Source organism: Notechis scutatus, chromosome 6, assembly GCF_049901735.1.
Source record: "Notechis scutatus isolate UNSWTSFEM ecotype Mainland chromosome 6, rNotScu1.2, whole genome shotgun sequence".
Lineage (NCBI taxonomy): Eukaryota > Metazoa > Chordata > Lepidosauria > Squamata > Elapidae > Notechis > Notechis scutatus.
This window is the reverse complement of record NC_142014.1, coordinates 27,204,260-27,228,241: the sequence shown is the minus strand read 5'-3', so window position 1 is coordinate 27,228,241 and position 23,982 is coordinate 27,204,260. Positions and strand designations below refer to the sequence as shown.

Below are 23,982 nucleotides of genomic sequence, written 5' to 3'. Positions count from 1 at the left end.
TCTTTGTTGAGAACTCCCTTAGAATTCTTGGCAATATTCTACTTTCATGTAAGAACGGAATAAAACTTTTCAAAATGACACACTAGTTCAAGTCAGCAGATTGTACAAAAGTAACTATTACAGTTTTCTTTCTTTGCAGCTTTCCTGGTTGCTACGGAGATACAGAGCATGTCTATCCAGTAATGGTAGTTTTGTTAAAATATTGCACTGAGGTTCAATCTTCCTGCTGTAGCCATAAAGTGTTACTTCTATATATTATATTGTGGAGCAGAGAATTTAAGTCCAAGGGTTACTCTCAATGGGTTACCCCCTACTTCACCTTTGCAAAAGGAAATATTGAAATTAAAAAGCTTTATTTTGATAATAATGGGATCTACCCTAAAGGTCTCATTGGGAGTATCTATGGATATCACTGCTCTCTTGAGATCAATACATCCTGTACATCAGCAATTAATATGTGGTTGCGTTCTGCCTTACATGCTTGTTTTCAGGACATGAATTGATCCACGATTTTGTTGATGCACAAAAAATGTGTGCGTGCCTGCATGAAAAATCCTCTCTATATCTTGCATTGCTTTCATAATACAGAAATTATTTTGTCCAATTTTACTGTTCCGAGTAAGATGATTTCTGCATTTTTTTTATTCACAACCCTCAAATTTTTTTTGGTAATATTCTTATGGAGACGAGACGTTAGCTCAGTATCTTTTTTCCTCTAAAGCTCTGTGCGTTATCAGAACAAATTCACATTTGTGGGGTGACAAATGTGGAATTTTTTCACCCGTTTGCTTTTATTCCAGGCGCTGCAAATACAGTACTCAATTATTGTCACAACTGTCCTCTCCCCAATATAAAACAAAATGAAAATATATAAAAATATTATAAAATGAACAGGTGCTATCCCTTCGAGAGAATAAGCACCACCTCTCTTCAATACAAAACAACACAACCAACAAGAAAACCAGTTATAACAAGGGAATGCGCCGACGGAGGGCTTTTATACCCTATCCGTCCTCCCACCCACCCCCACTGAGATTAACGTGCACCCCTATTGGGAAATCTGCCTGAGTGACGGTGGAGCGGTTCAATCAAGCCCCTTTATGACGTAGCTCTCGCGCTTTGGCGTTTCCGTTACGCCCTCTCGCCTTTTCCCGCCCTTTTTTCGGCGGCGGCGGCGATTGTAGTGGCGGCGGTGGTACGTTGGCGTTCTCCTTTCTGAGGCGTCGGGCTAAAGGGGCGAATTCAGCCTCTGGGATCCCGGCAGGGTCTTTCGAGTCGCGTTGCCTCACTTTGCGACACCAGCTTGGCTCCCCCAGGTGGCCGTCGCCGTCTCCTAAGCAGCGGATGGGAGGAAACTATGGCAACTTCGACCATCTGTGAACGTCAACTCCCAGAATTCCTTGAGCCCCAATGGCTCGGCAGGGCTGGCTGAGGGATTCTGGGAGTTGAAGTCCACAAATCTTAAAAATTGCTACTGTTTTTGCTACCTCTGCCTCCATCCTCCAAATTTCGGGGGGGGGGGTGTTGGGGGAGGAAGTATTCGCTTGTGGGCTGCCCTGAACCCCCCCCCCCTCGACCTTTTCTAGAAAGATCTTCGGGCTGGAGGCTGCTATTAGCTTCTGCAGTCTGGGGGTCTCTAGATCTGTTGGGATTACAGGTTGTCCTTGACTTACAACAGTTCATTTAGTGACCGTTCAAAGAGGGCACTGAAAAAAGGTTGACTGGTGAGCATTTTCCACGCTTATAACCGTCGCAACATCATCCCCATGGTCACGACATTTACATATTCACATTTATGACGGTCGCAGTGTGTCACGGGGTCCCCTTTTGCATCCTTCCTGACCAGCAAAAATCCATGGGGAAGCCAGATTCGTTGAACAAAAGTGTTGCTCGTTTAACCATGGCGGTGATTCGTTTAACAAATGTAGCAAGGAAGGTCGTAAAATGGGGGCAAAACTCACTTTATAATGTCTCACTTAGCAACGTAAAATTTTGGGCTCAATTGAAGTCATAGGTCGAGGACTGCCCTGACAGATGCAGAGTAGAGTCAAGCAGAATAAGAAGGGAAGGGAATTCTTTTATTGGCCAAGTGTGATTGGACACACAAGGAATTTGTCTTGGTGCAAATGCTCTCAGTGTACATAAAAGGAAAGATTTATTTGTCAAGAGTCGAGAATCATCAGGCACAACACTTAATAATAGTCATAGGGTACAATAAGCAATCAAATCATACTAGGAAACAGTCAATATAAATCGTTAGGATACAAGCGACAAGGTTACAGTCATACAGTCACAAGTGGGAAGGGATGGGTGATAAGGAGTGATGAGAAGATTAATAGTAATAGTAGCGTAGACTTTGTAAATAGTTGGACAGTGTGGAGGGAATTATTTGTTTAGCAGAGTGATGGTGTTCGGGGAAAAACTGTCCTTGTGTCTAGTTGTTCTGGTGTACAGTGCTCTATAGCGTCGTTTTGAGGGAAGGAGTTGAAACAGTTTGTCCAGGATGTGAGGGGTCTGTAGATACTTTCACAGCTCTCTTTTTGACTCATGCAATATATAGGTCCTTCGTGGAAGGCAGGTTGGCAGTAATTGTTTTTTCTGTAGTCCTAATTACTCTCTGAAGTCTGTCTGTCCTGTTGAAATTTAGAAGAAGTTCAAAAGAAAGGTCTGGGGTAGGTTTTAGCTTCTCCAGTCTGGAGGGTTTCTAAATCTGTTTCGGTTACAGGTAATCCTCGGCTTACAACAGTTCATTTAGTGACCGTTCAAAGATACAACAGCACTTGAAGAAAGCAACTTGTTTTCACACTTACGACCATCGTAGCAACCCACAGTCACGTGATCAAAATTCAGATGGTTGACAACTTACTCATAGTTATGACTGTTGTAGTGTCTCGGGGTTATGTGATTCCTTTTTGGGACCTTCTGATAAGCAGAGTCAGTGGGGAAGCCAGATTCATTTAACAACAGTGTTGCTAATTTAGCAACTGTGGTGATTAATTTAACAAATGTGGCAAGAAAGGTTGTCAAATGGGGCTCACTTAACAAATGTCTCACTTAGCAACAGAAATTTTGGGCTCAATTGCGATCGTAAGTCGAGGACTGCCTCTATTATCATTTCTATGATCAGCATGGCTATTTTAATATCGGTCCTCTGCCCCTAAAGCAAAAAAGCATGTTCCAAATCAAAATTCCCTCTTCCCTTTATTATAACTTTTGCTTGCGTTAAATCCCAATGAATTTGAGGATCCAAATCGTAGAGACTTTATTCTCTGTATTTCCCAATGGGATTAATAGAAAATACAGGTGGCCCTTGATTTACAATCGTTCAAAGCTACAATGGCACTGAAAAAGATGGCATGACCATTTTTTACACTTACGACCATTGCAGCATGCCCACGGTCACATTAATTTACATTTGGATGCTTGACAACTGGTTCACATTTATGACGGGTTCAATGCCCTGGGGTCATGTGATTCCCTTTTGTGACTTTCTGACAAGCAAAGTCCATGGGGAAAACCAGATTCATTTAACAACTATGTTACTAATTTAAGTAGTGATTCACTTAACAAAAGTCGTAAAATGGGACAACACTCACTTAACAAATGTCTCACTTTTAGCAACAGAAATTTTGGGCTCAGTTGTGGTCCATCCTCAGTTAGCTGAACTTAATTTTCATTGGGAAAAAATGAGCTTAAGTCTTAACTAATCTATTGTGTTAATTCCTCTGCCACTATTCCTGTAGAAGTTTTAGCCATGGTTAACTTAGCTTTTAAATTTGTGCAGTGCACTGAAGTATAAACCAGCTTTAGATTATAAGTTTGCACAACACATCAATCTAAAACAAGACTTAATGATTGCCTTAAAGACAGTGATAGTTTTCTTCCTTTCAGAATTTACAATGAGCAATCATTGAAGTGATCACTTTTATTTTTAATAAAATATCGAGATGGTTGTCCTACTTGTAACATCTCATATAATTTAAGAGTTAAGAAAATTAATGTAATCTTACGTTTGATACACATCAGATGTTTTTTTTATCTTTGTTCTCATAATCTATATCCCTACCAGAAAAGTTGAAGGGAAGTATTTTATGTGTAGTGCAAGCAATTGAATATGTATTAACCTAGACATATGGCAGAGAAGAGTAGAATCCTCAATTTATACAGGACAGGCAAATAATATAATAATGCTAATATCAGTATTAAACAGCATAGAGGAAGTACTAAATTGCTGAATTTATCCTACATGGGTTCAGTTGTGGTAAGTTGAGGACTGCCTGTATTTATAGAGTATCTTGCCCCTCCCCCTCAAATATTGAGCTACAAGTGAACACTTAATATTTCTGTAATGCAGGGGTGTCAAACTTGATTTCATTGAGGGCCTCATCAGGATTGTGTTTGACCTCAGGTGGGTATGGCCAGGTGGATGTGGCCAGCTCAATGTCACTCATATTGCGGGCACCTACGGTGGCCCGGGCAGGGCTGAGCAGGATTGACTTTTGCTAGCAGTTTGTTTTGCTTGCACTCTGCCAGCAAAAACAGAGCTTGGGGTATGTATGTGCCCCCCGGGCTCCATTTTTGGCTGTGCAACCCTCTGCCGGGGAAAGGGCCATTGCGCATGGCCCTCCTGAGCTCCATTTTCACTGGCAGAGGCACCGTGGGTCAGTCCTTCGTTGTTTCCAGGGCGGTCCCATGGGCCAGATTGAAGCACCCCATGGGCTGGATATGTTTGACACTCTTGCTGTAATGCTTTGTTATTTTTAATAAAACAGGTTGTAACATGATTGAAAGCATGTCACTCGATACATAGCCAATATGTTCTCATGGGAAATCTTAACTACCGTTTCATTTTTCAGGTCTTCCTTCATCCTTGAAGCTGCCTGTGAGACGGAGCCACTGAAACAGAAGTTAAAATGTCAGCTTTGAAACACCCAGAGTATCCTGAAGCAAAATTGCTTCAGCTGGAAAGCATGATACCGTGCCGAGAAGCTCAAGCTTCTACCTTATTGTCAATATTTGGAGAGGTACCCATATATATATATATATATATATATATATATATATATATATATATATATATATATATATATATATATATATATATATATATATCTGATAAGATGCTGCTAAGTTTTTTTTTTTTGACTGAAGCTTACTTTGAGGCATCATGTTTTGTATTATAAAGGAAGGGTAATTTTTAAGGTGCTTTCAGCTCCTCACATCTGGCAGTGGTATATGTATTGGAACTTAAAACATCCATTTAAACCTTCATTTTCCAGGAAGCTGTTGCAAAATTAGAGTGATTATTATGATTTTTTAAAGATTGTTATGAGTATTTGGTAGGTTGCTGCCATGCACCTCTTGTTTAGCTCTTCACAGGAACTGCTCTTGTCGTATCTTTACACAAGATTTCATTTTTCTGCTCCTATCAAAAGAATGAACAAAAAATAGACGTTACTGGAATTGAAATTGAAGATTTATTATTTAAAACAATTACATAGGAGTGAGGTGCAAGGTGAGGTCTCATTCTGCTTTCTCACAACAGTGGGCCGGAGGTGAGAATAAGCAGACACAGTGCTGTCTCAAAGGTGCTTTTCAAAAGGCAACTGGACTTTCTTAGTTTTTTCCCCCCCTCCTAACGTTTCACTTCTCATTCAAGAAGCTTCTTGGATGAGAAGGGAAATGTTAGGGGAAAAAAACCCAAGGTAGTCCAGTTTTCTTTTGAAAAGCACCTTTGAGACAATTATGACCTGGGTGGTTGAGAATCTTCATAGGCAGAGACAGTGCTGTTCAAAAGGTGCATTTGAAAATGGCACCTTAAAAATGAGGCTTGGGAAGATCCATTTGCCTGCCAAACTTTAACTATTTGTGATGTTAACTTTTGGGATTTCTCTTTTCCTTATTTCTCAAGGTCCTTTTTTGCCTCATTCAGTTTTGTTTTCACTTATTCTCATTCTTTCTCTGTCTCTGTTTTTCTCTCTGTTTCTCTGCTGGTCTGTCTCTGTCCATCCCTCTCTGTCTCTCTCTTTCTCTCATCAATCATTGTTCAGCTAACGTAGTAAAAAAAAGTGATCCAAAATCCTAAAAATCATTTAAACAAAGGACAGGGTATGCTTAAAATAAAAAACCCTCCTAAATATGTATGTATATATTATTTCCTAGCGTCAACACTTTAGCTTTCCAGCCCTTTTCATATATGGACACACATCCAGTGGAAAGACTTATGTGGTGCAGATCCTTCTAAAAACCTTGGAGGTAAGAATGATCTACAAGTTTTTTTTCTTAACATTGTTTTTTTTAAATCTTTTTTTAAATTTTTTTGGTGCTTCCTTTAAGCAGGGTGTTCACATTTAATATAGAGAAACACTTTAACATTCATTATGAGTGAACTGTTCAGAGCGATTGTCCAGAAACACTTTGGCAGGACGTGGCCAATGCATAAAACAATCCAGAAAATCAAAATTCTATTTATTTTTATTTGGGTTAGGTGAATAGGGCAAACAGGCAGCAAATTAACAATTTTCTGCTGCTGCTTTTAGCCTAGTGTTAGTAATTGTGAATTATGATCCATCTATGCTCAAAATATATGCTTCCTTGGCATTATAAAGAAATTGCAAGGGTTGTATTTAGAACAAGGGTAAGCCAAATAAGTAGTGTTTATTACTTGCTTTTTAACCAGTAAACTCGTCAAGTTTCTGATTTTTGTCATGTCTTAGTCTGAGGCCCCATCTTGGGTCTTCTCGTATGCATCGATGCTATGCTATATTTTCCCCAGATCATATTTGTAATGGTGGTTGAATGTGATTAACTTGTTATATATTTGCCATCAATGTTTTTACCTTGTCTTTTTGAACATAACTGCATGCATTGCATATTGCAATCAATTTATATATCATTATATTGATGGCTGGTTTTTAATACACAGACACATATGCATATAGGGTGCCATGGTGGCTCAGCAGTTAAGGTCCTGAGGTTTGAGGCCCAGGCCCCATGCAATAGGGTGAGCTCCCATTCTCACCCCAGCTCCTGCCAACTAGCAGTTCGAAAGCAGGCAAATGCGAGTAGATAAATAGGCATCACTTCAGTGGGAAGGGAACAGTGCTCCATGACGTCATGCTGGTCACATGACCACAGAAATGTCTTCAGCTGGCGCTGTCTCAATGACCTTAAAACAGATGAGCACCGCCCCCTAGAGTCAGCAACCACTAGCAAAGTAAAATCTGCAGGGACTCATTTAATTTTTTTTCACTTTCTATAAAGTAAAATATGTTTTACTATATATTGATCGATATATATCGATCCCAATCGGTAAGTACTTAGCAATGAAATAAATACATTTAAAAGCAGGGGAGCAAACTGTGCTCAAAAGTAAAACTTGTTAATTTGAATGGAACTTATTATATATATTTGCAGATGAGCTGAGAATTTTAAGTTCCAAAATCACTCCAAAAAATTGCAGACCAGAGCTTAGATTTTCCTTTTTTTTTAAAAAAGCCTGTCACAGCCTTAAAATTGCATGGGCTTATAAATGATGAGGTAACAATTTGCAGTTTCCCACCTGTCACTGTGATTTAAAATTCAGATACCAGCTTAATTATAGATGACACATTTTTCATGGTATTTCGGTTGAAATTTCTAGAGTTGGCTTATACACCAATGGACGTATTCATGATTACATATAGGGCTCTCAGGATGGCATTATTATGCAGCCTTCACTTGTGATCCTAATTATTTAGTGATTTTTGCAAATCAGCTGTAATTAGTGAGTTAACGTATCTTTAACTCTTAGACATTTCTTTGTAAATAATGTTATCGTTTTGTTACTTTGTAAACAGTCCAAGTTAGGTTTGCTGTGGAGAGCCTTGTAATAAAGTAAACAGAAGGAAACCTATATTTGTTCTCTTATTTTTCCAGCTTCCTCATGTATTCGTGAATTGTGCTGAATGTTTTACTTCAAAATTACTTCTGGAAGAAATGTTGAGACAGTTGCAATGTCTCTTCATCAAAGAAGATCATTCATTTTTATCCTGCGACACATTCAACGATTTCGTACGTTTCTTTAAAAAGGCACCTTTGACACCTGAGCTACAGAATCAGACAATATATGTTGTAAGTATCTATTTTAGATCTAGTGTAATGAAAAGAAGGACTATGGGTGACAGGATAGCAGTCTTCCAATATCTGAGGGGCTGCCACAAAGAAAAGGGAGAGTCAAGCTATTCTCCAAAGCACTTGACGGTAGGACCTGAGGACAAGAAGCAATGGATGGAAACTAGAAGAGAAGCAATCTAGAACTAAGGAGAAATTTCCCGACAATTAGAACAACTAATCAGTGGAAGAAATTGCCTCCCGAAGTTGTAAATAGTCCAACAATGGAAGTTTTTAAGAAGAGATTGGATAAGTACTTGTCTGAAATGGTATAGGGCAGTGGTGGCTAACTTTTTGGGCTCCTGTGCCAAAAATTGTGTGCACGCTTGCACGCTCGCACTCGTGTGCCAGCACCCAGAAGGCAATGTGTGCCCCCCCACACCCCCTACGCATGCGTGCGCAATCACCCCCCCCCCACTGCCCCCTTACCTGCACTGCACCTCACAGCTGATATTTGGCTGGCTTGAGGCCTCCCAAAAGCTTGAGGAAGGCTTCTGCAGGCTTCAGCAAGCTTTGTAGGCTGAAAACCAGCCCCATTTTATCACTTCCTGTTTTTGCGGCAATACCGGAAGTGACGAAACAGGCGTAGTTTTCGCCCTATAAAGCTTACTGAAGCCTGCAGAAGCCTTCCTGAAGCCTTTGGGAAGCTGAAAAAGGCCTCAAACCAGCCAAAAATCAGCCGTGGGGCATGCGCATGTGCAGTGAGGTAAATTTGCCTGCAGCTTGCATGCTGACACAAATGGCTCTGCGTGCCACCTCTGGCACGCATGCCATAGGTTCGCCATCCCAGGTATAGGTTTCCTGCCTGAGCAGGAGGTTGGACTAGAAGACCTCCAAAGTCCCTTCCAACTCTCTTATTCTATTCCATCCTATCCTATTCTATTGTATTCTATTCTGTGATATACTCATAAAAATGTATGATTATTTTGCACTGCCTCTTTGCATACTATTATTACCTAGTTGTGAAGAATCAAACTTGCAATTGGCTCAGCTGAATTGTTTTGTTATATAGTTAATTAACTGTAGAGAGACAATATTACTGCACTTCAGAAAGTCCCATGCTGCTACAGTAATAAAATGTAATTATCTCTAACATGAAAAGTAAAAACAAAAGAGTACCTGAAATACACAGCTCCTTTTTCTTACACATTGAGCACTAATTCTGAGGACCTCATTTTTTATTTATAGAAAGATGTTTACAGAAATTGAAGCTCCCAAAAAATGAAAATGTGTTGCGAGGTTTTACTGATCTGTTCCAGGGAGGAAGCCATGAATAAAGCTGGTTTTAGAGACAAGTTGCTTAGTTTATTTTAATAACATTATTGATCATTGTCATATCTGAAATTACTTGAGAGTAGACGATAAAGAGCATTAAATTGGTGATCATTTGCATTGGGCAAATTGTTAATAAATCAGAATAATTAAGAGTGAAATTAGAACTTTCCACTCTGCTGTGCGTGAAAGCAGACACAAATGCGAGCAAAATCAATTTATGTGAATTAACCTGTGATGTACGGATTTATTATGGGTTGACTTAAATGAAGATTGATGATATCCTGTGCATTTTGGTAGCACAAATTGGCCAAACTAATTAATTCTGTTTTGTCTCATTGGTGAATAATGTAACATATTTCAGCCTCAGTTAACTCAGGGAAAATGAAGATAAATGAGCGATCTCTTGCACTGGTTTCTAAATGCTTCTCAAATCCAAGCACAGGTACAGGAACAATCATGATTAATCACAAGGCTCAACATGACTCACTCTCCCCAGTGATTGATGCTGTCAATAAAACTTTGTTTATGTCTACAGGGAGAACAGTATGTCCTTCATGCTTTTTCTGACAAGTGTTTCAAATTTTAATTTGCCATTTGGATAATAAGCCTTGAAGCAGAGGTGCCCAAACATGGCAACTTTAAGAGTTGTGGACTTCAACTCCCAAAATCCACAATTCTGGGAGTTGAAGTCCACAAGTCTTAAAGTTGCCAAGTTTGGGGACCTCTGCTTTAAAGAAAACTCAGGTAACTTTAACTTGGCAGAAACCAGTTCATAGGATTTCTGCTTCGTGTGTGGTGTTTTCATCATCTGAACTTAGTTAAGCCACTGTGACTGGGAACGTCCTCCAAATTTCATGTCATATTGTGACAGAATGCCCCCTCAGAAAGTTCCCTGGATCCCTGCATGAAATACATCATCTCGAGGACACTGCTGTCTAATGGATGGATGGATGGATAGGTAGATGGTAGGTGATAGATAGATGGATGGATGGATAGATAGATAGATAGATGATAGATAGATAGATAGATAGATAGATAGATAGATAGATAGATAGATAGATAGATATGATAGATGGATGATAGGTAAGTAGATTAGATAGATGGATGATAGGTAGGTAGATGGATGGTAGGTAGGTAGATTAGAGAGATAGAGATAGATAGATATAGATAGATAGGTAGGTAGGTAGATTAGATAGATAAGAGAGATGGTAGGTAATAGATTGATAGGTGATAGATAGAGAGATAGAGAGATAGATAAGATATCCAGCCGAAGGTTTAACCACCCCAGTGACTGCTCATACATAATTTTATTCATAGTTTTATTCATTTATATTGTGTGTTTTTGAAATAATTTACTGCTCTGACATTTTATATTTCAATACACATTTTATATGCTATTTTTGTGATTTTTTTAATCCATTCTGTTATGCTGTACGAAATGATGCATGTATAGGTAGTCCTCTTACAATAGTTCATTTAGTGACTGTTCGAAGTTACAACGGCAATGAAAAAAGTGACTTACGACCATTTTTCATATATATGATCATTTCAGCATTTGATCACAGTCATGTGATCAAAATTCAGACACTTGGCAGCTGACTTGTATTTATGATGGCTGCAGTGTCCTAGGGTGATGTAATCCCCTTTTGCAACCTTCTGACAAGCAAAGTCAGTGGGAAAGGTGGATTCACTTTATAACCGTGTTACTAACTTAACACCTGCAGTGATTCACTTAACAACTGTGGCAAGTTGTGCAGGTATTAAGGTCTTAAAATATAATCATTACATACTTTACTGAGATAATGTATTGAAAGATTACACTCTCAAATCCTTATTTATTTAGTGTATGGAAACCTAACATTTTCTGTATTAAGCAAGGGCATTTTTGAAAAATTGAGTCCAAAGTTCTGCATAGCCAGCCCTATCTAAAGTAAAATATAGTTTTTTTTCCCTATCTTTTTAGGAAATCCAAACCTTTAAAAATTAAACAGCCAATTGGTATTATTTTCTATTTCCAAAAGTAATAGAACCTATTTCAGTATAGATACAGGAATTTAGTAGCTATTAGAAGAAAAGTAAGCTTTGTATTAATCACTTCTTACCTTAACTTTATTTCTTCAAAGCAAAATAGAATCTAATATTTTATTTTATTTTTTTAAAATATTTATACAGCTGCCCATATTTCAACTAACTCTGGGTGGCTCCCCATCAAAGATTAAGACATGTTTTGGTTCCTTTTAGGGAGATTAAATCAATTAACTGAAATACTTGGACTTTTTAACCAGTTATGTGTGCTTGACAAGAAAATATATTTTTCTTAGGAAAATGTAATTTGAGGAACTTTTAGACAATGTTTGCATTGATAAATACACTTTCAGTAGCAGAAATGAAACTTTCAAATTGCTATTTTTGTATAACAAACAACTTTTTTTTGTTTACAGGTTTTGGATAAAGCAGAACAACTGCGTGAGTTGGAAGGAAATATTCTGCCAGGTTTTCTTAGACTGCAAGAATTGGTAAGGGAATTAGCCACTTTTCATTATTTAAAAATGAAATCTCTGGCATATCCTGATTGATTTAATGAGTATATTTCTAAAATTAAAAGTGGCAGGTCTAACAAATCTGACAATAAATTTTACAAAATTGTTTTTTGTGCGTTTTTAACAGGACAATTTTAATGTGAGATAGCTTTTTTGCTTGCAAATTTAGTCAGTTGTGTGTCTTTTGAGTTTAACTACTTTTATTTATTTTATTAACTTGTCTTTTGTGTTGCGGTTTGTGATCTATCAACAATTTGAAAAGTTATCTGACTAAATTTAAAGGATATTTTCTTAATACCCACCGCAGCTGAGCATTTTGTTTGAAGTTTTGGATAATCCACAGCTTTGTTTCCCATAAGACATGTTGCCCTTAAGGTCAATATAAATTTTGCAAAAATGGGAAAGAGAGAGGAAGATAAATGATGGGTGATTTTTTTTAAATTAAACTTTTTTTGCATTTTAAGCAGAAACCGGTACCAGTGGACAAATCATGCTATGTAAATATGTCAGTAGAGGTAAGAGGTTCAGAGGTCTAAGTAAACTAGGTTTTAACAAAATGGACGAGTTAGAGGGTAATGAAATTGATTTGTTTATTTTGTACTTAAAGTGACATCAGGATGATGGTAAGAAATACGTGCAAATAGTTTTGAAGGCAAGAAAACAATTGTTTCGTGTTTACTTCAAGATTGTGTTTTGCTTTTTTCTGCCCCCGCCCCCCCCCCTCCAAATTAAAACTGTAAATCTACAATAAGCTGTAGCACGGAAGTGCTAATTTGGGCAGCCCTTCCTACACTTGCTGGTAAATCGCATTCAAGATCCTGGTTAAAATGTGCTCATTTGGGTCTTGAAGATGTGCATTAATCTTTGTAGCAAACTGAAGTCGAGGATGACAGCTGTGTCCCTTGGACACATCCATGTGTTTCCCTAATAATCGGATGTAATGAAAGTGATACTTTGAGTGCAGGGAGAAATGTGTTTGCTTTGGATTAACGGCATTTGCTGCAATTCAGATGGATTAGAGAGAGGCATATTGCGTGATTTCAATCTCTTTCCAGTGGGTAGAGGCTACGAAACATTGTGAAAAAATAAGTCGTTCTGACAGTTATTAATTTATTTCCTAAATTTGTATAGCTGCCTATCTATATCAGATTACATTTGATATATCAGATTTATTATACATAATAACTTTATTATTTATATATATTATATGTAATATTTATATATGTCATCTCTCCCTCTCCTCTTTCCCCTCCCCTCCCTTCTTCTTCCCCCTCCTCCTCCTCTCTCTCTCCCCCCCTCTTATTATCTGTATATAATCAGTGGAACGACTTGCCTTCAGAAGTTGGGGGTGCTCCAACACTGGAGAGTTTTAAGAACAAATTGGAGAGCAATTTGGCATGAATGGTAGAGGGTCTCCTGCTTGAGCAGGGGAGGTTGGCCTAGAACAGGGGTCGCCAACCTTTTGGACCTAAGGGACCACCAAACTCATTATTTTGAATCCCGCGGACCACAAATGTGAATTTTGACTCACATGGCTTGCTGACGTTGGTGGGAAGAAGAGGGGGAGAGAGAGAGAGAGACATCTGATCTAACCTCGGAGGGCTGGTGATGTGTTCTCTCTCTCTCTCTCTCTCTCTCTCTCTCACACACACACACACACACACACACACAGAGAGAGAGAGAGAGAGAGAGAGAGAGAGAGATCCCTCACAAACACACACACACACACACACACACACCCTCCAAGGCAGCACATTCCTAGCCTGCTTTTGTTCTCCGGCTTCATGCAAGGAAAGCAGCAGAAGCAGCAGAAGTCTTTCTTTCTCTCCCCACAAACTCTGGCGGAAATGAGTTTGCCGGCACAGCCTCTTGGAGCAGGAGGCCTTGCAGGGTCCCAAAGACTCATTTCTGGCAGAGTTTGGGGCAGAGAAAGAAAGACTTTTGCTGCTTTCCTTGCGTGCAGCCAAAAGCAGAAGAAGAAAGAAGCAGAAGAAGCAACCCAGTGGCCAGGCAAGTTCCCCCCCTCCGCCCTTTCCTCCCTCCCCTCACTACCTCGTGTTATTCTCAATGCAAGCAACGCAAGCCTTGTGTTCTGTGGGCCATGTGGGCGGCGCAGCCTTGTATTCCTGTGCAGCCTAGGTTAATTGCTTTGGGGGTGACATTTCTCTGCGGACCACTAAAATTTTCTTGCAGACCACCAGTGGTCCTCAGCCCACTGGTTGGTGACCACTGGCCTAGAAGACCTCCAAGGTCCCTTCCAACTCTATCATTCTGCTATCCGACATAGATGATTCTGGGCAGCATGAAGATTTAACAACAGGAAATTTGTTCCAGTTACATTTTTCAAATAGTGGTTTCACAGCTATATCTTTCACAGCTTTCGGGAATAGTTTTCTGTCTCAGTACTCCGTTAATCAGATTCCCGCCGGCCAGTGAGGTTATCTGGGAAGGATGCTTAGAGCCACACTTTCTCCGTGACTTCCTGGAACTCACTTTCCAGTAAAATAGGGTCAATTTAAAAATGAACAAAAAAGCATTGTCATTGGCCTACAGTGTTTGCTTGCTTTATTGTGTTTAGTTTTTTACTAAAGTAATATTTTTATTCTGCTTTAATTTCGCCATCTGTACATTTTTGTATGATTTAATTTGTGATGGAAACTAATCCAGGAGAGAAGCAACCTAGAACTAAGGAAAAATTTCCTGACAATTAGAACAATTAATAAGTGGAACAAGTTGCCTCTAGAAGTTGTGGGTGCTCCAATATTGGAGGTTTTTAAGAAGAGATTGGATAGCCATTTGCCTGGAATGGTATAGGATCTCCTGCCTAAGCAGGGGGTTGGACTAGAAGACCTCCAGGGTCTCTTCCAACTTTATTATTCTTTTATTTTGAGTTTTGTAGATATTTAAACGTCAGTATGTTGTCTGAAGAATTTTGAGGCTATAGCCCAGACCCTCTCACGTTAATAATGAAAAACCAGAATAAACATCTCAGGGTACAATAGATCTCTTGACTTGCAAATATTGACAATTTTTTCCTGCGTCAGAAAGTTTGAAATTGTTTCTTTTCCAATGACCTGGATCAAAAAAGGAGGTGAATAAAATCTAATTGACACGTGAAGTACTTTTGGTGAAAAATTTAATTCTGCCCCAGTAATGAAAGGAAGTAGACTTTTGGTTAATAACGAAGCTTCAGAGATTAGGAAGATATGGAATTTTTGCTTTTTACTCCCATCATCACCCCCTGCATGGGTATTTCTCTCCTTTTTTTTTTTTCAACGCTTCCTTCAAATGGTTACATTCAGCATTGGTTACATTCAGCATTTCTTTTGCATTAAAGTCAAATTTTAGAATTCACGGAAACTTCAAGTCACGAGGAAGAATCCTTTATCTGTACCTGTCCTTTGCCTCATGAGAAAATGGTTAGTCTGTAGAAGCTCAGATTTTGTTGAGGGAAGCAGGCTTTAATTCTGAAGCTCATTTCCATTTTGACCTGATGTTTCATTCCATTCCAAATTGTCATTTGTAGTTTATGTGCTGTCTGACAAAATTATAGTACCTCGTTATCCCATAACCTCTAGGAACATGTAAGAAGGAGGCCAGCTTTCCTTGAAAACTGGGCCCTGAATATAAAGATAACATTAAAGTTTTACTGTTATAAAAGCACACTTAGAGATGAATAAAATACACATCACATAAGGGGAAAGCAGATTGGAAATAAAATAGTATGGCTGCTTTGAGCCTGTATCAGTTTTAATGATTTAAGTATTATTTTTTGAAATGCAATCAATTTATCCTCCCTAATAATTAAGATATGTATCTTTGGGAAAAATAAATGTCATTTAAGTATTATTTTTTTTCAAATGCAATCAACTTATCCTCCCTAATAATTAAGAGATGTACCTGTGGGAATCATAAATGTCATAGTGCAGAAAAAGAGAATCCTAAAACCATTTTAAAAAAATCTAAATATGTTAGCTGCTTGATTAAGCTATTTAAGAGCTTCTTGTTATGCAAATAAAATGCTGAATCAGATTAATTTCTTTCCGCTTTTTGTTTTTGCAAAACCTGAACTCTTCTTTCATTAAAAATATAACCACAGGGTTATTTTTATTTCTCTCTCCTCTAACATTGCTCACTTACAGACGGAGAAGAATGTGACTGTGGTTCTCCTTAGTGAAATTGTATGGGAACTTCTTCGTCCAAACACAGGATGCCTTGAGCCTTTGCCTTTATATTTCCCAGATTACAGCATAGGTAAGGACAAAATAAGTAAACATACTGTGCCCCAAAGGTGCTTTTTTAGGAGGTAACTGGACTTTCTAGTTTTTTCCTTGAAGATGTTTTGCTTCTCATACAAGAAGCGTCTTCAGTTCTGACACGGTATTGGGGAATGGAAGGATTTATATTCCTTGCAGACAGCTAAATCCTTCCATTCCCCACTATCCTGTCAGAGCTGAAGAAGCTTCTTGGATGAGAAGCGAAACGTCTTCATGGAAAAACAAAGAAAGTCCAGTTGCCTTTTCAAAAAGCACCTTTGGGACAACCATAACCTGGATGACTGAGAATCTCTACAGACTTTTAGCTATACAACTTGAGATGAAGACCCTTGGAATGGTTGGGGAGTAGGAATGGATTTCTAGAGGGAGGGAAAATTGAAGACTACAGGCACTATTGGTACTACTTAGATCAGCAGTTGCCAACTGGTGAGCCGTGGCCCACTGGTGGGCCGTGGCAAAATTTTGGTAGGCCGTAGAGAAATCTCACCCCCAGAGCACCCCCCCAAGCAATTAATCCAGGCTACGCAGAAACACAAGGCTGCGCCACCCACATGGCCTGTGGGAACCCTCCCCGCCCACTCACTCTTTACCCAAAAAACTTGCCTACTAAATTGCTATTTTTCAGACCATCAGCTGTTCTGCTGTGCCGGGAGATTTAGATTAGCTAGGAAGCAGGAAATGGTTGGATTTCTTGCTTTCTAGCTAGTCTTTAGATCTTTGGCTCTGCTTTTAAGCACAGCCGAACCTCCCTTAGGACTGAAGGTTCTATTATTCAGTGCAGACTCATGGCAAGTTTGCAAAAGTCCCAGTGCGCAGCCCGTTCCTGCATTCCAAGCGCCCAGGCCGAGCTGCAGCTGTCCCTCTCTTGCCAGCGCCGTCTCCAATAACAGCGGCAGTAGCAGTGGGAACCCTAGAAGTTACGGAGGTGGCTCCCCCACCCGAGAAGCGGCTGAAACGCTTCAGAGATTATGGGGGCTGGCAGCAGCGATGAGGAGGTTCCCGAGGAGCCTGTTCCAAGTGCGTGTGCATGAAGGATTGCTCGGAGGAAAGAGCAGTTACAACAGCATGGGGGACTCGGGAGTAAGGCTGCAAGGTAATGGCCCCTCCTTCAAGAAGATAAAAGCCAGCTGTGAAACGAACGTACTTTGCAGAAGGCAAAGACGTTTTGAAACTCCAGCCTCGTGGACATTCCAGTATCCTGAGTTCGTATTTGAAAATTCTTACTTTGCAAATTATTTCTTGTCTGTTATCTTTTGGCAAGTCTCCCACAGTTTGGTAAGACTTGTGCTTATCACAGCTAATTATTTTGTAAAAGCATTACAAGGTTTCTGTTCCTTTTGGATTGTGTTTGATTTGTTGGAAAAGGGCGTGGGTCAGAACATTATTTGAACTTATGACCCGCATTGAACAAGTGGCACTTAAAACCAATTCTCAAAAGTTCTGGCTCTCGTAGTGTCCCACAACACATAATTTGCAACCTTCCCTTCCAGCTTCCTATAAGCAAAGTAAATGTCAGTGGAGATTCTTGGTCATCCAGGTCACGGTTGTCCCAAAGGTGCTTTTTAAAGAGACAATTGGACTTTCTGGTTTTTCTTTGAAGACGTTTCACTTCTCATCCAAGAAGCTTCTTCAGCAGAGTTACGAGTCCCCTTTTGTGACCTTCTGACAAGCAAAATCGACGGGGAAGCCAGAAGGACTTAACAAATGTGTCAAGAAAGCTTGTGAAAATGGGACAAAGTTCACTTAACAACTGTCTCACTTAGCAACAGAAATTGGGGGCTCAATTGAGGTTGTAAATCAGGGACTACCTGTACAGTCTGCTTGTGTGAGTTATCCCAGGATCTGGATAGATGTGGGTATGCATGACTAGCCAGCACTAAAGCCATGGTAGCTGTAAACTTGTCTCACTCAATATTCTTACATTCAGTTAATATCCTTTGATTTCTTCCATGTTAGTATTTCTTTTTTTCCCTAAGTGGTTTTATGAATTAGTAATATGTTTTGCCTGAGTTCGTTTTTGTATGATCTATATTTCATTTATTAACAGACTTGGTTCAGATAATTAATCAATCATAGGCTTAATTTCTTATGACTGCAGAATCATTTTCTATAATTTATTTTATAATCATTTCTTAAAATACAAGTCCTTTCCTATGCACAGTTCTCATATTAAAAAAAAGGAAGTTCCTTCTTGTTTAGATTTCACTAATCTTCGCAAATGAAATGAGTTATCTTTCAAGCATTTTCATTCATTCCAAACATCTACAGGGCATTCACAAAATATATAATAAGTCAATTTCTGATATTGAAGCTTAAGATAACAAAACACATAACACAAAGGGAAAAAAGCATTGGTGAGAGATGGGGAAAATGTGCATTAGATTCTAATATTAAAAATTGTGTTTAGTTTGTAACCACATCAGATGCAGCTTAGAAAGAAGGGATCTAAAATGGTTCTCCCCTCAGCTGATGGGATTCCTTTCTCAGCTACAGCGTGATGGGCTGAGAGATGATTAATAGAAAGGCTCAGGGGTAGACTTCAAAAACTTTAGTAAAGGGTTCTCTGCCCGGTTGCTGGGTGGGCGTGGCCATGGTGGGTGTGGCCTAGTCAGCCTCCTGCACCATGGCGGGGGAGGGCGTTTTTGCCCTCCAGAAGCTTTCCTCCAGCCTCCAGGAGGGCGAAAACGGCCTCCCGGGGCTCTGGAGGCTCTCTGGAAGCCAGAAACGGGCCCACTTCTGGCCTTCCTGAATTTCCAAGAGGTCCGCTTTTCGCCCTTCCTGAGCCTCCACACGTGCCCTGCACTTACCTGCATCCAAAACGGGCCAAGTGGGGACCCCTGGGAGTGGCGGGGTGGTGTGGATGGGGCCAGCCAGGAGTGGGATTTGGGGGTTCTCCAAACTGCACAGAATCTTAGCTCGGGGCTCTCCCGAACCCCTGCGAACCCCCAGCAGCCCACCCCTGGAAAGGCCTGATGACTTCAGCTTTCTTCTTACATTTAATATTAAATTTTATTTAGCCTTCAATAATAGTGTCTTAAATATACCGTTATAACTGAGGAGGTTCTAATAATAAAAAATAGAGTATCTAAGTAGCTAGGTTTTGTTGCTAGTACGAAGATTCTAAAACTATTTCACTGTGAGCTCATTGTATTTTGCCGATTTAATTCCACTTTAAACATCTCAAATATTCAATGTACAGGTTGTCCCTGACCTATAACAGTTCATTTAGTGACCATTCAAAGTTACAACTGTAGTGGAAAAAGTGACTTACGACCGGTTTTCCCAGTTACGAACTTTGCAGCACCCCCAAGATCATGTGATCAAAATTCGGACGCTTGGCAACTGGTTCATACTTATGAACCTTGCTGTGTCCCAATCATGTGATCCCTTTTTGTGAACTTCCGACAAGCAAAGTCAATGGGGAAGCCAGATTCACTTAACAACCAGGTTGCCAACTGCAGTGATTCACTTAACAACTGAGGCAAGAAAGGTCATAAAATGGAACAAAACATTTAATAAATGTCTCACTTAACAATAGAAATCTTAGCTCAATTATGGTCATAAGTTGAGGACTACCTGTATTTCAGAAGTTTTAATGGGTACGGGGGCAAGCAATTTATTAGAAACATCTTATTTTCCACTATCATCATTCTCAGAATGATGTACTAAGAAAAACATAAACATGTGTAAAATATGAATATCAGATAATCAGCAAATAATGTTAACATGCCTGGCAGTTAATATTTACTATATAAATGAACAAGGACCCTAAGGGACATATTAATAAAATGTTTACCTGAGTTGAAAAAAGGGTAATTTCATTGCTTGAGGCTTAGGAGATTGCTTTGGTCAATCTGGGTATCTAATAAAAAAGAAGAAATTGTGGTAGATGTTTTCTTCAAAGAGAATTGTATCTAAGGAAATTGAAAGCATGATAAGATTTTAATGAAGAAGATTCGGGCTGCCTGTGATTGATTGGCTTAGATTAGAATATTACTTGAGCTAGATAGTTAAGAAGAAATCCTTTTATTTTTTCAAAATGGCTTAACAGCAGGTTTCTTTGTCTTACATAAAAATTCTGTGTGGTGTCTCCTGAATTTTAGCACTGAAAAACAATGCAGCAAGCCACTCTATGAACCTTAGTGAAAAATCACGCTCTTGTTGTTTAATTCAAATAGGACATCTGCAGAAGATTCTGTCCCATGATCATCCTCCAGAATATTCGTTTGATTTTTATGCCGCATATATCAATATTCTTCTTGGAGTCTTCTATCCAGTCTGCAGGGACTTGAAGGAGCTCCAACATCTGGTGAGGGATCTCTTTGTTATTCTTCATAATAAAGATAAAATAACCTTTATTGTCACATTTTTCTGTGAACACACTGGCAAACATTAAAAAATAAAATTCTAATTCATTCTCTCTCTCTCTCTCCCTCTCTCTCTCCCTCTCCCTCTCCCTCTCCCTCTCCCTCTCCCTCTCCCTCTCCCTCTCTCCCTCCCTCCCTCCCTCCCTCCCTCCCCCCTCTCCATAGGCACATACATATACATATATACATATGATTGATACATACACACACATATATTTCACAGGCAATTTAGAATACGTAGTGAATCTTTAAATTCTAAACGATACTAAATAAACCTTTCACTCTCTATCTTACAGGCTGCACTTAATTTTTCTAAATATTGTGAACCTGTGGTCCAAGGAGAGGGTGAGTAGTTTACTTTCATATGAATGCTTTTATATGAATGAATTCTGCCTTGTCATGGATACATATAGGCTGAGCAGCGCAGTAGCCTAGAGGTGAAGATGCTTACCTCCCACTTGGAAAGTTGAGAGTTCAATCCCAGGCAGCGGCAGATGTTTCTCTATCAGGACTCAAAAGAGAAAATATCTGCTGTGAACTCCGCATAGGCATCAGGAAGGGCATCCGGCCAGTAAATGCTCAGCTCCATTCAATCGCCCTGACCCTGTCCTGATAAAAGGGATTGTAGGATCATAAAAAAAATTGGAACACATGTTAGTCATGTCATGTTAGTTCAATAGGAGACAAAAATTACACCAGAAATTACAAAGCACTAAGCTATGTGGAAAATATCTCAGGAGTAAGCAGCAGCAAACAATTTCCATATTTTGGGCAATAAAACTCCATGGAAAACTCCCTGTAGTCACCAAGTGTCAACTAGACTGAAATGATTTTTTTTTACCTACTTAACATGTAGGAAGTAGAAAGCCTCTGGGAAATAGGCTCCTACCATTCTTATTCCAGATCTTAAATATGACCCTGTACTATTAAAATGCAGGCATTTTGCCGCAAAGTTTGGTATTTGCTGAGCCTGGGAGATGCATGTAGATCACCTGCTGCCCACCTGTGGAAAGCCATGAAAAGAATTTCCAAGTAAAATTGTGGATGCATTTTTTATTTACATCTTTTTTGCTTTGAAAGTTCTGTGGTTTGAGATTAACTCAAACAGTGCGGTTTCAGTGTCATAAAGATTCAAAAGTTACTGTAAGCTTCCCTAGCTTGGCACTTTACTGATGTATTCCGACTACAGATTCCAGAATTCTTAGCCTGAAAATAACTTAGCCATGTTGGCTAGATATTCTGGAACTTCTAAGTGAAGAATGCATGGAGTCAGAGAAAACTTGAATAAAGTTGGCAATGATTGTTATATAGCTGGATGCTCTTCAGAGATTGACCCTGATCAAATTGTCTTTCCATGGTTACAGCGAATGAACGCGACACACGCCGACTGTGGAAAAACATTGAATCCCATTTGAAGAAAGCTATGCAGACGGTTTATCTTCGAGAAATATCAAGGTAACGGCTTCTCTTCCTTCCCCTTATTATTTTTTTTACAGCAACCTTGAACTATCAAATATGAAAGGGTTTTTATTTTCCAATTATGATGAGTGTCCCTATCTGTTTAAACTCTGCTTAATACTGGTCAGAGTTTATTTCTTTTTACCGATGAAAAATATGCAGTTACTCAAATGATATGGAAGGCATGTAGTGTGGAAGATTTCTTGTATGCGTTCACTATTAAAAGCAGTTGCAGATAAGGGCAAAATGCTGAGAAAGAACTGTGAATTATATATAGAATAACAGAGTTGGGAGGGACCTTGGAGGTCTTCTAGTCTAACCCACCATTCAAGCAGGAGACCCTATACCATTCCAAACAAACGGTTGTCCAATCTCTTCTTGAAAAACCTCCAGTCTTGGAGCACCCACAACTTCTGAAGGCAAGTCATTTCACCGGTTAATTGTTCTCACTGTTAGGAAATTGCTCCTTAGTTCTAGGTTTGATTTCTCCTTCATAAGTTCCTCTTGTCCTGCCCTCAAGTGCTTTGGAAAACAGGTCACCTCATTGAGAAGCTGCTATTTTCTCTTTATGGGAAAATCACTGGTATCAATGGGCATTATCTATATTCTTTCTTATGAAAGGTAATATGATGCCAGGTTGAGACTGAAAATCTCCTCCAGTTCCACACCTCCAGTGTGATTCAGACCCTGTATGTAAAGAGAGAGAAAGACCGCATTAATCTTATGTCCTATTATCTAATTTAACCCTCATATATATAATTGTAAGAGAAATAAAAGGCAAATATTCCTTTTAAATAAAGCTTGTTTTCTGTTGATTTCAAGTGTGGAAACAAACTGCCATCACAATTAAAAATGTGTGAAACGTATGTTATTGACGTCAGATAAAAGGGGAGAAATTCAGCCATGATAGCTGAAGAGGAACGAGAAGTGCTTCCTTTTTAAAACACGATATGCTAGCTCTCCAGCTTGACCTCTTAAGACAACTGAGAGCAAAACCTGATTGTTGATGGGGTTTTTTGGGAAGGTTGCAACTCTCCTGCCAGTTTGCATAAGAGTGTTTCAGTCAAGACATGATGTTTCTAATGTGAAATGTTTTTAAAACAAACAAACAAACGAGGAAGTCTAGTTGTCTTTTTTGGAAAACCACCTTTGGGGCTACATTTCTTAAGGTTTTTGGTTGTCTGCAGAAAAATGGGTAGCAAATATATTTTATCTCATTCCTCCGTTTATATCAGTAGTATTTCAACCTTTTAATTAACATCTGATATAAATGTATTTACAGTATGTTGAATCTATCTAGTAAGGAAGTATCACATGAAATGTTAAATAATAAACGTTGATCTCAGTTTAGGTACTGAAATATACCAGAGTAACTGATGAATTTCATTTGGTCTTTTTTTTTCTTCGAAAGAAGGGAAAGCTTATTGATTCACGTCTAGTATTTATATAATTTGCACAATTACTTAGCAAAAACTGTTTTCTGATTCCCTACTGAACGTGTATATTTTGAGGTAGCGGGAAGGCAGCTGTATGTTTGGATGAAATTTCCTGTATTGTACCTAGGACAATAGCATCACAGCTTCATGAAGGAACATTCTTACAAAATGTTTAAAATAATGCCTGGTTTTCTCTTTAGTTGTCAAACTGTCTATCCAGTGAAATAATCTTGTATTGTTCCTGCTGTAGATGTACTATTAAACAACTTCACTGCTTTACTCCTTTAATCCCAAAGAATCTCAAATGTATCATCTTAAAAGGGAGGATAAAAAAACCCTTTGCTTTCAGCCACGACAAACACAGGGCTTTTAAATGGCTACCTTGTCTTTTTAGCTCCCAATGGGAACGATTACAGCAAGATAATGGAGAACCTGGACAAGTAAAAGGTATGTGTAGCAACAATAGTTTGGCTTGTGT

General features: G+C 39.1%; 1 protein-coding gene across 1 annotated transcript in view; it reads left to right on the top strand.

Moving 5' to 3' along the window:
* The first annotated feature begins 1,129 nt into the window (after nucleotides 1-1,129).
* Nucleotides 1,130-23,982, top strand: part of ORC5 (origin recognition complex subunit 5) — a 68,034-nt gene continuing 45,181 nt past the window's right edge. Inside the window, exons 1-10 of the mRNA XM_026677213.2 lie at nucleotides 1,130-1,195; nucleotides 4,857-5,024; nucleotides 6,163-6,255; nucleotides 7,918-8,112; nucleotides 11,868-11,942; nucleotides 16,109-16,220; nucleotides 20,422-20,552; nucleotides 20,907-20,955; nucleotides 21,975-22,065; nucleotides 23,899-23,951. Coding sequence (XP_026532998.1) covers nucleotides 4,914-5,024; nucleotides 6,163-6,255; nucleotides 7,918-8,112; nucleotides 11,868-11,942; nucleotides 16,109-16,220; nucleotides 20,422-20,552; nucleotides 20,907-20,955; nucleotides 21,975-22,065; nucleotides 23,899-23,951 — 910 coding nt within the window. The 5' untranslated portion in view covers nucleotides 1,130-1,195; nucleotides 4,857-4,913. The remainder of the gene's footprint in view (nucleotides 1,196-4,856; nucleotides 5,025-6,162; nucleotides 6,256-7,917; nucleotides 8,113-11,867; nucleotides 11,943-16,108; nucleotides 16,221-20,421; nucleotides 20,553-20,906; nucleotides 20,956-21,974; nucleotides 22,066-23,898; nucleotides 23,952-23,982) is intronic.